This window comes from Bos mutus, chromosome 5 (assembly GCF_027580195.1).
Source record: "Bos mutus isolate GX-2022 chromosome 5, NWIPB_WYAK_1.1, whole genome shotgun sequence".
Classification (NCBI taxonomy): Eukaryota; Metazoa; Chordata; class Mammalia; order Artiodactyla; family Bovidae; genus Bos; species Bos mutus.
Genome location: NC_091621.1, coordinates 79555132 through 79568138, shown reverse-complemented (window position 1 = coordinate 79568138; position 13007 = coordinate 79555132). Strand labels below are relative to the sequence as shown.

General features: G+C 43.7%; 1 protein-coding gene across 2 annotated transcripts in view; it reads left to right on the top strand.

Annotated features, from left to right (window-relative positions):
* Positions 1-6492, top strand: part of GUCY2C (guanylate cyclase 2C) — a 97558-nt gene extending 91066 nt beyond the window's left edge. For both annotated transcript variants that reach the window (XM_070371131.1, XM_005903614.3), the window contains exons 24-27: positions 1799-1897; positions 2646-2740; positions 4263-4339; positions 5861-6492. In XM_070371131.1, the coding sequence (XP_070227232.1) occupies positions 1799-1897; positions 2646-2740; positions 4263-4339; positions 5861-6035 (446 nt within the window). In that variant the 3' untranslated portion in view covers positions 6036-6492. The remainder of the gene's footprint in view (positions 1-1798; positions 1898-2645; positions 2741-4262; positions 4340-5860) is intronic.
* Positions 6493-13007: the final 6515 nt, after the last annotated feature.

Genomic DNA, 13007 nt, shown 5'->3' with positions numbered 1-13007 from the left:
CCGTGTCCGACTCTGTGCGACTTCATAGACGGCAGCTCATCAGGCTCCGCCGTCCCTGGGATTCTCCAGGCAAGAACACTGGAGCAGGTTGCCATTTCCTTCTCCAAAGTTGGACGCAAATGCGCTGGACACAGCGCAGCATGTTTACTATTTATCTCTTCCCCATTCCCTCCCTCTCCCCATCTCTGACTTCTGTAAATTTTTTTTCAGTAAAATATTACAGTATTTTAAATGGATTTTATTATCTTTCTGATGTGATTGAGAAGTTTTAGAGACTTTTTTAAAAAAATTGGAGTGTAGCTGATTTACAATATTGTGTTAGTTTCTGGTGTACAGCAGAGTGATTTGGTTATACATATATATAAAATAGCTTGCATCTGCTAATCTCAAACTCCCAATCCCTCCCTCCCTTACCCCCTGGTAACCACAAGTCTTTTCTCTATGTCTGTGAATATGTTTTGTAGATAAGTTTATCTGTGTCATATTTTAGCTTCCTCAGAGATCTAATCAAGTAGCTGCTGCTGCTTCTGTTTGTTTCTGTTTTGTATTTTTGCATTGAGTCTAACAGGGAAGATTCATTACTCAGTATTTTTTTTTCAAGTGTACATAAGCAATGTACAACTTAATGTTCTATTTTTTCAGTGTCTGTAAACACAGTGTTCAAAGGACAAATCTATAAAGAAACTCATATAGATCAAAACCTGATAAACAAACCAGAAAATCAGTAGTTGCCTCTACACAAAACCTGGTTTTGCAGTTTCTGAGTTAATCTTTAACTTCTACAAATTTTAACTCCTTGCATTCAGTCTTTCCACACAAATACTTGCTTGAGCAGCCCTTCTTCCCGATCTAATATGCCCCTGTGCATCATCTGGCCTTGGCTTTTGTTCTGCCTTTTGGGGTATCCTTGTGTTGTAGGCTCCCCTTTCCTGCTGCATTCACGTGGTACATGAAAAGTGCAGGGAATAAGATTCCAAGTCCTTGTCATCTGGGTCTTCCATCATCAGGCCACAAATCCCTAAAATGCTGCGCTGTGCCATGCTTAGTCACTCAGTCATGTGGGACTCTTTGCAACCTCATGGACTGCAGTTTGCCAGAGTCCTCTGTCCATGGGGATTCTCCAGGCAAGAGTACTAGAGGGGTTGCCATACCCTTCTCCAGGGGATCATCCCAACCCAGGGTCAAACCCAGGTCTCCCACATTGCAGGCAGATTCTTTGCTGTCTGAGCCACCAGCGAAGCCCAAGAATAGTGGAGAGGGTAGCCTATCCCTTCTTCAGGGATTCTTCTTGACCCAGAAATCGAACTGGGGGTCTCCTGCATTGCAGGCGGATTCTTTACCAGCTGAGCTACCAAGGAAACCCAAAAATAAAACAGACGGGCCATTGAGCCTTCAAGTGCACTGTGCCCACCAATGGTTCCGAGCTCTGGGCTGTGTGGCTGGCACAGCAAGGTGGTGGTGAGATGGTCTCCATTCTTCTTGAGAGCCTTCTGTGTAATGTATTAAGGAACATTTTTCACCTTTGCATGCTGATCTCAATATGTCTTCTTGTTTCTCGAACATGTGCTTTTCTATGCTAGAGCAAAACACTTCCTGAAAGTGTGATTTGGATAATGATGCTATCCCCTAACAAATACATTCAGTTAGAGCCAAGGTCACAGCTCACATTTTACCCTTTAAACCACTTCTCCCATCTAATGAGGCATTGAGCGTTGTGATCTTGAGAAGAGGCTCACCCACCTTAACACCACTCTATGACTTCCGTGGCCTCCACCTTCTTGCTTTCTGTCCCTCACAGGTCCCTGCGCTGCTGGAGTCGTGGGGATCAAGATGCCTCGTTATTGCCTGTTTGGAGATACAGTCAACACAGCCTCTCGGATGGAATCCACTGGCCTCCGTAAGAAAGGAGAGGACTTTTCGTAGAGGACAAAGATTCTGTCTCCCAACCAAGGGGAACTGTAGGATAAAAATGCATAATACTGCCAGTGAGGTGAAGCATGACTCTTCACATTGACTGACTGTGAGCCTGGGTCAGTCCAGTCCTTGCTACATATTGCCATTTACTGATCATAATTTTTTTCTTCCTTTATGGCTCAGTTTGACTGTTCTTATTAGTCTGGGTTCGTTTGCAGTGCATTCAGGCATGCTCTACCTGGAATACTCTTAGATCCATGTAAAAGAGAAAGTGTTAGCTGCTTATTCCAACTCTTTGCAACCCCACGGACTATAGCCCACGAGGCTCCTTGGTCCATGGAATTCTCCAGGCAAGAATACTGGAGTGGGTTGCCATTTACATGGAGACCCCAAACCAAATTTCAGCTTTTTAGCTCAGCACCACAAAGTAAAATCCAAACCCAGGCCCCGGGGCTCCCCTCTCTGAGCTGGAATGAGAAGCTCCAGGGCTTAATCTAGAGAGCCTCCTTACTCAGGACCCTGAAAACCAGCACCAGACCCTCTCCCCGTGTCTGGTAATAGTTCTCATCTCACCGATGCTATTCTAAAGTTTTTTTTTTTTTTTTTAATGACAATATCTAAGCTGTCAAGAGCACCCATAATAAATATTCTGGCTCAAGGGGAAACAAACGGGGCCCTATGATAGCATTCAAAACGGACACGGTTTTCATTGATCTATTTTGCATTTCCAGCCTTGAGAATCCATGTCAGCGGCTCCACCATAGCCATCCTGAAGAGGACGGAGTGCCAGTTTCTCTATGAAGTAAGAGGAGAAACCTACTTAAAGGTAAGGAACCCATCGAGATTAATAGTGCCACCTAATAGCGCCACCGGGTGGCGCTAGTGGTAAAGAACCTGCCTGCCAATGCATGGGACATAAGAGAGGTGGGTTCGATTCCTGGGTTGGGAAGATCCCCTGGAGGAGGGCATGGCAACCCACTCCAGTATTCTTGCCTGGAAAATCCCATGGACAGAGGACTCTGGCGGGCTACAGTTCACAGGATTGCAAAGAGTTGGACATGACTTAGCAGTTAAGCACAGACGCCCCACCAGACCTGCTGAGTCCAACTGTCTCTGGGTATAGATCAGAGATCTGTATTTAAATCAAGTGACTGTGATGCATAGAGAAGAGTGGGAGTCCCTGTTCTAGACACGCCTTGCCATCCCACACATTTAGAGCAACCGCCTTTCGGAGCCACCAGGTGGCCCGAAGGCTGTCTGTTGAAGGTGACCAAACTCACAACAGATCTGAAGCCAGTGATCGGCTAAGACCATCTGCCCCCACCAGCCATAGCAGCACTGGCCCTTACACTGACGGCAACTTGAAAGAGCCTCCTATAGGTAGTTGTGTCCGAACAACACGCTGGCTATTTTAATTCTCTGTGAACACATTCTCTGCAGTGTTCCCTCCAAAACAGAAGTGGTGTGTGGATTATTACAGTGCAAGTGGTTAGGCATATGGGCTCAGTGGTGTCTGGCTCTGCAACCCCATGACTGTAACCCGCAGGGTTCCTCTGTCCGTGGGGTTTTCTAGTCAAGAATACTGGAGTGGGTTGCCATTTCCTACTTCCGGGGATTGAACCCTGGGATTGAACTCAAGCCTCTTGCATATCCTCCATTGGCAAGCAGGTTCTTTACCATTGGCGCCACTTGGGAAGTTCAAATATTTCAGTCCAAACACAGCCCCAAATCACTAATTTTTTTTGAATGAGTGGTTTTTAAAAATATAACTATCCAGTCTGCTTTTCAAACACAACCTACAGCCAAAAACTGAATTTCCTGTTGCTGCCATTTATTTTACAGCCTGCAGATGTACCCAGCAAATGTCAGTTAGTGAGTGTTTATTATGAGGCACGTATGTTTGTAATTTACACACTTCAGGTGGGGAAACTGTGGCAAAAGTTTCGTGGCAAAAACGGCCAGAATAAAATGTGACATTTCCAGCTGTGAAACCAGTTGGATTCATTGGAGTAGCAGGATCATAAATGAATTTTCTTCCTTCTTCATTTAGAGTTTTTGTGCTGTTGCTAAGGTGATATTTGGAAATGTCTTCTGGGGAATAAAAGAAAATTCTAGTTTGAAAAAAAAAAAGTCTGGTGGATGAGATACTTTTTTGAAGATGCTTAGAAATAGAGATTGGTCTGGAGATAACACAGATGATACCAGGAACAGGTGCTGTATTGAAATATAGGCTCTGATGACAAACTCAGAGGGGAAACGTCTCTTGGAAGCTGATACTTGTCAGAACGGTGGGTTAGAGCCGACTGCCTCGTTGGCCTCCATGGTCCACACCTTTCTTGTCTCTCTAGGGGAGAGGAACCGAGACCACCTACTGGCTGACCGGGGTGAAGGACCAGGATTACAACCTGCCGACCCCTCCAACCGCGTAAGCTGCTGGCTGGGCGGGGAGGAGCCGGGAAGTGGAGGTCTTGGCTTTGTATCTTATACTGTGTGCAGGCGGTTTAACTGTTGGCGAGGGCTTTGCCAGTGGCAATGAGGCATTGAATCCAAGGTGAGAGACAACACACATTGAAAGGCTTGGAAACCCTCTTCTCTGGCTGCTGGAGTGTTTCAGGCTCGCTCAGGAGACCAGAGGAAAGTTTAGGGCTCACCCCCTGCACATGTGGTCAAGAGTAGAGCACCCTAGGGACAAGAGACCAGTGCATTTCCACCCCTGCTCTCAGCTCTCTGCTGAGTCACCTGATGAAACAGGAACTCCCAGCACCAGGACTGTGGTTTGGGATCTCCGCACGGAGTGTGTTCTCCCTGAGATGAGTAAAACAGGCTGCAGGTCTAATTAACCGGTTTCAGTTTCCCTAAAGGTGACTCAAATGGTCTTCCAGTTGCATTTGGGCCACTGCAGTGAGTCATGTGGCCATTGGAATGGCTTTTGCTGTGGTAGAGAAACCCTGTCGTGCAGACACCTGGATGCGGGACCCAGACAGATGGCAACACCATAGAGATGCCAAAACAATGCAGACCATCCGTATGGCATGGGGGGACCTGGCCCCTTACTAAGAGCACCCCAGGTCCATTCTAATCTCTTAAAACCCTCCACTCATTCAGAGCCCTCCCCAGACAAGACTCACATTCCTAGGAAAGTGTGGGACCACGTTTCAGAGTTTTGTGGAGACTGGTGACTCAAATGGTAAAGAATCTGCCTGCAATGCAGGAGACCCAGGTTTGATCCCTGGGTCAGAAAGCGCCCCTGGAGAAGGGAATGGCAATCCACTCCAGTATTCTTGCCTGGAGAATTCCAGGGACAGAGGACCCTGGCAGGCTACAGTCCATGGGGTTGCAAAGAGTAGAACACAACTCTCCAAGTGTTAGTAGAGCGACTGACACTTCAGTGGCCTTCCCAGGTGGCACTGCCTGCCAATGCAGGAGACATAAGAGATGCGGGTTCGATCCCTGGTCAGGAAGATCCCCTGGAGTAGGAAATGGCTATCCACTCCAGTATTGTTGCCTGGAGAACCCCATGGACAGAGGAGTCTGGCAGGCTACTGTCCATGGGGTCGCAAAGAGTCGGACACGACTGAAGCTACGTAGCACACACACTAGGGCTTAGCACCCTCTTGGCTTCTGTTCCTCTCGCTCCAGTGGTATGTGTAAACCTAACCTCACCTCTGAATTCCACATTGTGGTGTCTCACTTGGAAATCGAAATATAATTTCCTGCTTGAAGTATATTCTGCTTTCCCTACAACTACACAGAGCAAGGGTGACAGTTCTTTAGGCTCATCGGTGGAAGCCAAGGGTCGTTCTGTGTTCTCTGGACTTCCTGCGTGCAGCACAGAGTAGGCATTCAACAAGATATCAGTGAACGAAACAGGCGGTTCTGGAGCTGAGGGCTAGTCTATTTGAATGGCTGAGAAGTTCCCTTTTCCCTCCATACTCTGTCTCTCCAGGGAGAATCAACAGCGCTTGCAAGCTGAGTTCGCTGACATGATCGCCAGCTCTTTACAGAAAAGACAGGCCTTGGGGATAAGGAACCGAAAACCAACCCGGGTGGCCAGCTACAAGAAGGGCACCCTGGAGTATTTGCAGCTGAACACCACAGACAATGAGAGCACCCATTTTTAAACCTCGGTAAGAGCTAAGGACTCAGGCAAGACTAAGTCCGGCCACACCTGGGGCAATGACCACAAGTGTCCTGAAGCTTCCGCTTCTCTGAGACCTCAGTAAAGCAGAAGAAGACTTAGATGCAGTCTCCAATAGCCTGGGCTTCCCTGTCTGGGACATAGGCTTGCTTCCGTGAATCACGTACACTCTCAGTGCAATAATTACCTTCTACTCTGCGGCCTGATCTCAATAGCTGCTCCAGGAAACTTCAACCTGGGAAAGAAGAGAAATGAATATGCACTATCTCAGAGCTGGAGAGATTTTGTTCTTATTTCACCTGTTTCAGCTTTGTTTACTGGCTCTTTTTCTTTCTGTATTCATGATAACATTTTTTTTAATTGTCCCAATGATATTTTCAGTATTTTATCTCCATTAAATTATATTTAACTCCTAATTTTGGCAGACAATATGCTGTATATGAGGCAGGAATAAAAATTAAACATTTCCTGGGTCTGTGGATGTGTTTCTCTCTCTTGCACCCATTTTCCTGGAATGCACCAGCCATTGCCTTGTGCTGGTTGAAAAACTGACTTAATACCCCTGCACTGAAGAAGGGCAAAGCTAGTATTATTGCTCAGAGGTCCAAACCTTGACATTCAGCATCACCTGTGTGCATGGGGGGATTTTGTGTCTAGTTCTCTACCATAGGGGCTCTTCAGGTGCTAAATTCACATCCTGTCTATCTGTAAAGACACCTTACTCCAGACTCTGCAAATATCCCCCCTCACATCCAGCAGTTATCTCGTTCCCCTTTTAATGGCAGCCAAGCATGATTCATTCGCTTGAAATCTCTGGAAAAGGACAGAGCCAGGTTGAGTAGACTAATATCAGCACAGACAAGAACAGGCATGTCACACCCCGGCATTGACCTTCACAACTAAAACAATTGCTCCAACCAGAGTATGCCTCCCCAGGCCTCTGCCACGAAAACCACTCTAGAGGTTAAGAAGTAGGTTACATCTTCTCCGTCACCTAGAAAAGCAGACTCTCAAACAATAATAAATGATCTTCTGGTGTACAGGCTGAGCACTTAATGTGCAACAAGAGTCTTTCTTGGTGCCTGGAGCTTTATGATCTGTTTGTGCCTCTGCGTCCAGCACAAGGAGACTTGACACTCAGGGATGAGGTTGTGATGTGGACGTTTTTGGTCATTCATTCAGGAAACATATTTGAGCTGCTCTTCTTATTCCAGGAGCTGGGCTTAGTGTACACGGTATAGATATGGTCTCTACCAAGCCTTGAATTTTACAGGAGAGAGAAATGTAAAGTGATAAATGGGTGTGAAGACCAAACATCTACCTTGACAAACAGGCAAACTTAGCAACTCTAAGCCCGACCAGAAAATCAGTCTTTTAAGGCTCATGAAATGAAGTGAAAGCCACTCAGTCATGTCAGACTCTTTGCGACCCCATGGACTATACAGTCCAAGGAATTCTCCAAGCCAGAATACCAGAGTGGGTAGCTGTTCCCTTCTCCAGGGGATCTTCCTAACCTAGGGATCAAACCCAGGTCTCCTACATTCCAGGTGGATTCTTTACCAGCTGAGCCACTAGGGAAGAGATTGATGAAAAGCTTCTCAGCTGAAGGCGCCAGTGTTCGTGTTCTTTTATAGACTCTACATGCTCGTGAAATATTTCTTGACCTTTAAACAGATGTGTGGCCTTGGCTTGTCCACTTAACAGTGTGGATATGTCATATCAGTGATGACAGTGACTAAGGACAGTAGCAGGCAAATTCTTTGCTCTTTCCTAGCTATAAATTAATTAATGTGTCCAAGCCCCTAATGTTTCATTAATAAATCAGCCTTCATAATATCCACCTCAAGGAGTTGCTATAATGATGTTTTCAGTTGAAGTATAGTTGATTTACAATGTTGTGTTAGTTTCAGGTGTACAGTAAAGTGATTAGGTATCATATATATATATGTATTCTTTTTCAGATCTTTGCCTTTGTAGGTTGCTACAAGATATTGAATATGGTTCCCTGTGCCATAGATCCTTGTCATTTATCTATTTTATATATAGTAGTATATGTCGGTTTATCTCAAACTACTTGTTTATTCCTCTCCCCTACTAGCCAGTTGACAAACAGCTTCTGTAAAGGACCAGATAGTAAATAGTTTATGTTGTGCAGGCTGCCCCGTCTCCATCGCAGCTACTCATCTCTGCTGTCATATCAGGAACGCATCCATAGACAATGGCAGTGGGTAGAATGTGTTCCAATCAAAGTTTATTTTTATTTGTGACTATCGTTTGCTTCCCTGGTGACTCAGACAGTAAAGAATCCGCCTGCAATGCAGGAGACCTGGTATCGATCCCTTGGTCGGGAAGATCCCGTGGAGGAGGGTATGGTAACCTATTCCAGTATTTCTGCTTGGAGAATCACCATGGACAGAGGAGCCTGGCAGGTTACAGTCCATGGGGTTGCAAAGAATCAGACATGACTGAGTGACTAAGCACATGTTTTTTTTTTTTGCTTACCCCTGTTCTAGCAGATAAGCATTTTTTTTTTATTTAATGAATTTTTAAAAACATAACTAAAATACCCTTATCATATCCAATGAAATGAATGATAATTCCTTAATATTAACTAATAATAGCTTTATATTTATTAAATGATTTCCCTGATTGTTTCAAAAAATTTTTTTAATTGGTCTGTTCAAAGCTGGATCCAAAAAGGTCCACGTTTGCATGAGCTTGAAATGTCCCTCTTGTCTCTTAACCTATACTGCTTCACCCGTACACACTTTTTTCCTATGACATTGATTTGTTGAAATTGAGTCATTTTTCCTACATAATTCCTTAATGAATTTAGCTGATTGATTACACACGGTTTTATTTAATTTGTTGTATTTTCCATATTTCTTGGAATTTGGTAGTTAGATCCAGAAGATAATTAGAGGCGAGTTTAATACTTTCCCAAGATAATTTATGTAGCCAGTCTCCTAAAGGAGAATTTAGATGTGGAGAATAATACACTGAGATCCAGCTCCAATGATCAATACTGATCTGATTATAATCAGACTAGATTATAATGCCACATTTGGTGCAAGTTTTAATCGCCCACTCCCACTTCATGCCCCCAAAATGACAGAAAAGTTTTATATAAAGAATTGGGAAACAGGAAAGAATATCCGTAGTGAAATAGAAATTATGAGTCAGTTCTGAAAGAAAAACAAATGGGATCAGACTAAACCAAGGAAGAGTAGCCCAAAGCAGTTGGAGAAGAGGACTGCTGGGAAAAGGTAGGATGGGACCTGGGGGAGCTCCAAGCTCAGAAGGAGCAGACAGAGTGGGAAGAGAGGGTCTTAGAGCTAACCTGCACTAGGGTGGAGGCTACCATTGCCCATGAGCATGCACACACTTAGGGGAATGAAGCCAGCTTGGTCCCTGCCTCTGCCTCTGAGGGAGACTGAGGCAGCCATTGTCAGCATGCGCCTCCCTGCCCACACTTGGGAGGAGTGGAATTAGCTCCGGGGTGGAGACCACCATAACTAATGAGAGCAAAACCAGCTGAGTAGTGTGGCAATAGCCCCTCAGACCCTGATCCAGCCTCTAACCAAGTCACGTGTACCAGGGAAAAGGTGAAACCAGCACAAAAGTGAAGCACCAAGCAGGGCCTCAGGCCCTGGCTATGATGCACACCAAGGTAGAAACCACCATCACAACAATCACATATCGGGGAGAAACTCAACTCCCTCAGGGCTCCTGCTACAGCCTCTTGGGCCCCATCTCCACCTCTGTCAGGGTGATAACAGCCATTGATCATAGGAGAAGCTCCAGTTTGTCCCTGGCTCTGGCTTAAGCGACTCCAGCTCTGGCCTCACCTCCCACCGAGGTGGAGGCTGCCAGCACACCAAGGGGAAGACATGCTCACTTCAGATCCAGCTCTCCCAGCAGAACCACTGGGCGCCGCAGACTGCTCAGGATGCTTTACACAAAGACTGGCCTTCAAGACCATAACAGGTAACTGTTTCACCTAATTGCATGGGGCAGAGAAAGTTAAATTGAGAAGACAGAGGAATTTGTTTAAAATGAAAGAACAAGAACAACAAAAAAAAGAAACCCAAATGAAGCAGAGATAAATAAGTTACCAGATAAAGAGTTCAAAGCATCTGTAGTAAGAATGCTAACTGAAACCTGGGGAAAGAATAGACGAATAGCGTGAAATTTTTGACAAGAAACTGGAAAATATAAAAAGGAACCAGTCATTGCTGAAGAATACAATAGCTAAAACGAAAAATACACCGGAAGGAATTAACAGCAGATTAGTTGATACAGAAGAACACATAAGTGACCTAGAAGACTGAATAATGGAAATCATCCACTCAGAATACAAAAAGAAAAACAAATTTAAAAAGAGGATAGATAAGAACAGCCTCAGTACTTCTAGGACAACATCAATCTTACCAACATTAGCAATATAGGGGCCCCAGAAGGAGAGACGAGTGAGCAAGAGATAGAAAGTGTACTTAATAAAATTGTGGCTGAAAACTCTCTCTCAACCTGAGGAAGGACATAGATTTCCAGGTACTGGAAACACAGAGTCATCAAGCAAAATGAGCCCAAAGAGACCCATACAGAGACATCTCTTAATTAAAATGACAAAAGTTAAAGAGAATTTTAAAGGCAGCAAGAGAAAAACCAAGAGTCACGTGTAAGGTAGCCCCATAAGGCTAACAACTGGTTTTTCTGCAGAGACTTTGCAGGCCAGAAGGGAGTGGCATGACGTATTTAAAGTTTTAAAAGAGAAAATGTACAACTTGAGGTTGTCATTCAGAATTGAAGGAGAGACAAGGAATTTCTCTGAAAAGCAAAAACTGAAAGAGTTCATTAGTACTAAACCAACCTCACAAGAAGCATTAAAGGGTCCTCTTTAAGTGAAAAAGGAAAAGGCTACAATAAGAAATAAGAAATTATGGGCAAGGAAAAATCCACTGGTAAAGGCAAGTATATAATAGAGTCTGGGGATCAACCACTTAAATAAGCGAGTATGAAGGTTAAAAAAATTTTTAATCAACTATAACTACAAGAAATAAGGAATAAACATGAAAATGTAAAATCCTAGAGGAGGAAATGGCAACACACTCCAGTATTCTTGCCAGGAAAATCCCATAGACAGGGAAGCCCTGGAGCACTGCAGTCCATGGGGTCACGGAGTAGGACATGACTTAGCGACCGAGCACACAAGCATGAAAATGTGAAATATGATACCAAAAACACATAACATGGGGAGAGGGAGTTAAAAATGTACCTCTGTTAAAATGTGTTTGAACTTCAATGCCTACCATTTTACAACTAGTAGATATAGTTCAATGTATATGAACACCACAGGAACCACAAATTAAAAACCTGTCATAGACATGTGAACACAAGCACAACACTGAAGAGAATCAACAAACCACAAAGGAAGAAACTAAAAGAAGAGGAAAACAGAGAACTGCAAAAACAATGAGAAAACAAGTAGCAAAATGGCTATAAGTGCATTCCTATCAAAAATTATTTTAAATGTTAACAGACTGTATGCTCTAATCAAAAGACATAAGGTGGTTAATTGGATTTTAAAAAATGGACCCATCTATATGCTGCCTATAGGAGACTCATTTCACAGCTAAAGATACATACAGACTGAAATTGAAAGGATTAAAAAAATATATTCCATACAAATGGAAATGAAAAGAAAGTTTGGGACAGATACTCATATCAAAGTGGACTTTGAAACAGGATAGATAGAAAGACATAAATGTACATGTGTCTATATACTAACCCACTAGTAGTAATTAGAAGTCATGACAGCCAAATAGCAATGAACAGAACTAGTGTCCAGATCATGGCTTCTAAATACCATTGTCAAAAAGACTGAGGACTCTGCAGAAGTGATTGACTTTAAGACTAGGGAAGGGAAAATACAAAAGAAACCTGGAGCATCTTGTGTTCACAGAAAGTAATGAAGTAAGTACTCAAAAATAAGCAAAAAAAAAAAAAAATATGGAACATATCAAAATGACACAGAAGCCAACTTGAAAGAACTCCCAATGGTTTCAGCTGGAAGGTAATTACTGATAAATAATAAAATTACCCATGATTCCATAAAAAGGAGGTATAATTAAATATATGAATAAATATTGGAGGTGAGACAACACTTCCTTATAGAATAATCTGAGAAATGTAGAAAAATGAAGGAAAAAGAAAATGACTATGGGAACACCAGACTAATAATTTTTCAGGCAAGATCCATTCAGTTGAGTTCAGTTGCTCAGTCATGTCCAGCTCTTTGCGACCCCAGCATGCCAGGCCTCCCTGTCCATCACCAACTCCTGGAGTTTAACCAAACTCGTGTCCATTGAGTCAGTGATGCCATCTAACAATCTCATCCTCTGTCGTCCCCTTCTCCTCCTGCCTTCAATCTTTTCTAACATCAAGGTCTTTTCAAATGAGCAGCTCTTCGCATCAGGTGGCGAAAATATTGGAGCCTCAGCTTCAACATCAGTCCTTCCAATGAACACCCAGGACTGATCTCCTTTAGGATGGACTGATTCCATCTCCTTGCAGTCCAAGGGACTCTCAAGAGTCTTCTCCAACACCACAGTTCAAAAGCATCAATTCTTCGGTGCTCAGCTTTCTTTATAGTCCAACTCTCACATCCGTACATGACTACTGGAAAAACCATAGCCTTGACTGGGCAGAACTTTGTTGGTAAAGTAATGTCTCCTCTTTTTAATATACTGTCTAGGTTGGTCATAACTTTTCTTCCAAGGAGTAAGCGTCTTTTAATTTCATGGCTTTAATCACCATCTGCAGTGATTTTGGAGCCCCCCAAAATAAAGCCAGCCACTGTTTCCACTGTTTCCCCATCTATTTCCCATGAAGTGATGGGACCAGGTGCTATGATCTTTGTTTTCTGAATGTTGAGCTAAGCCAACTTTTTTACTCT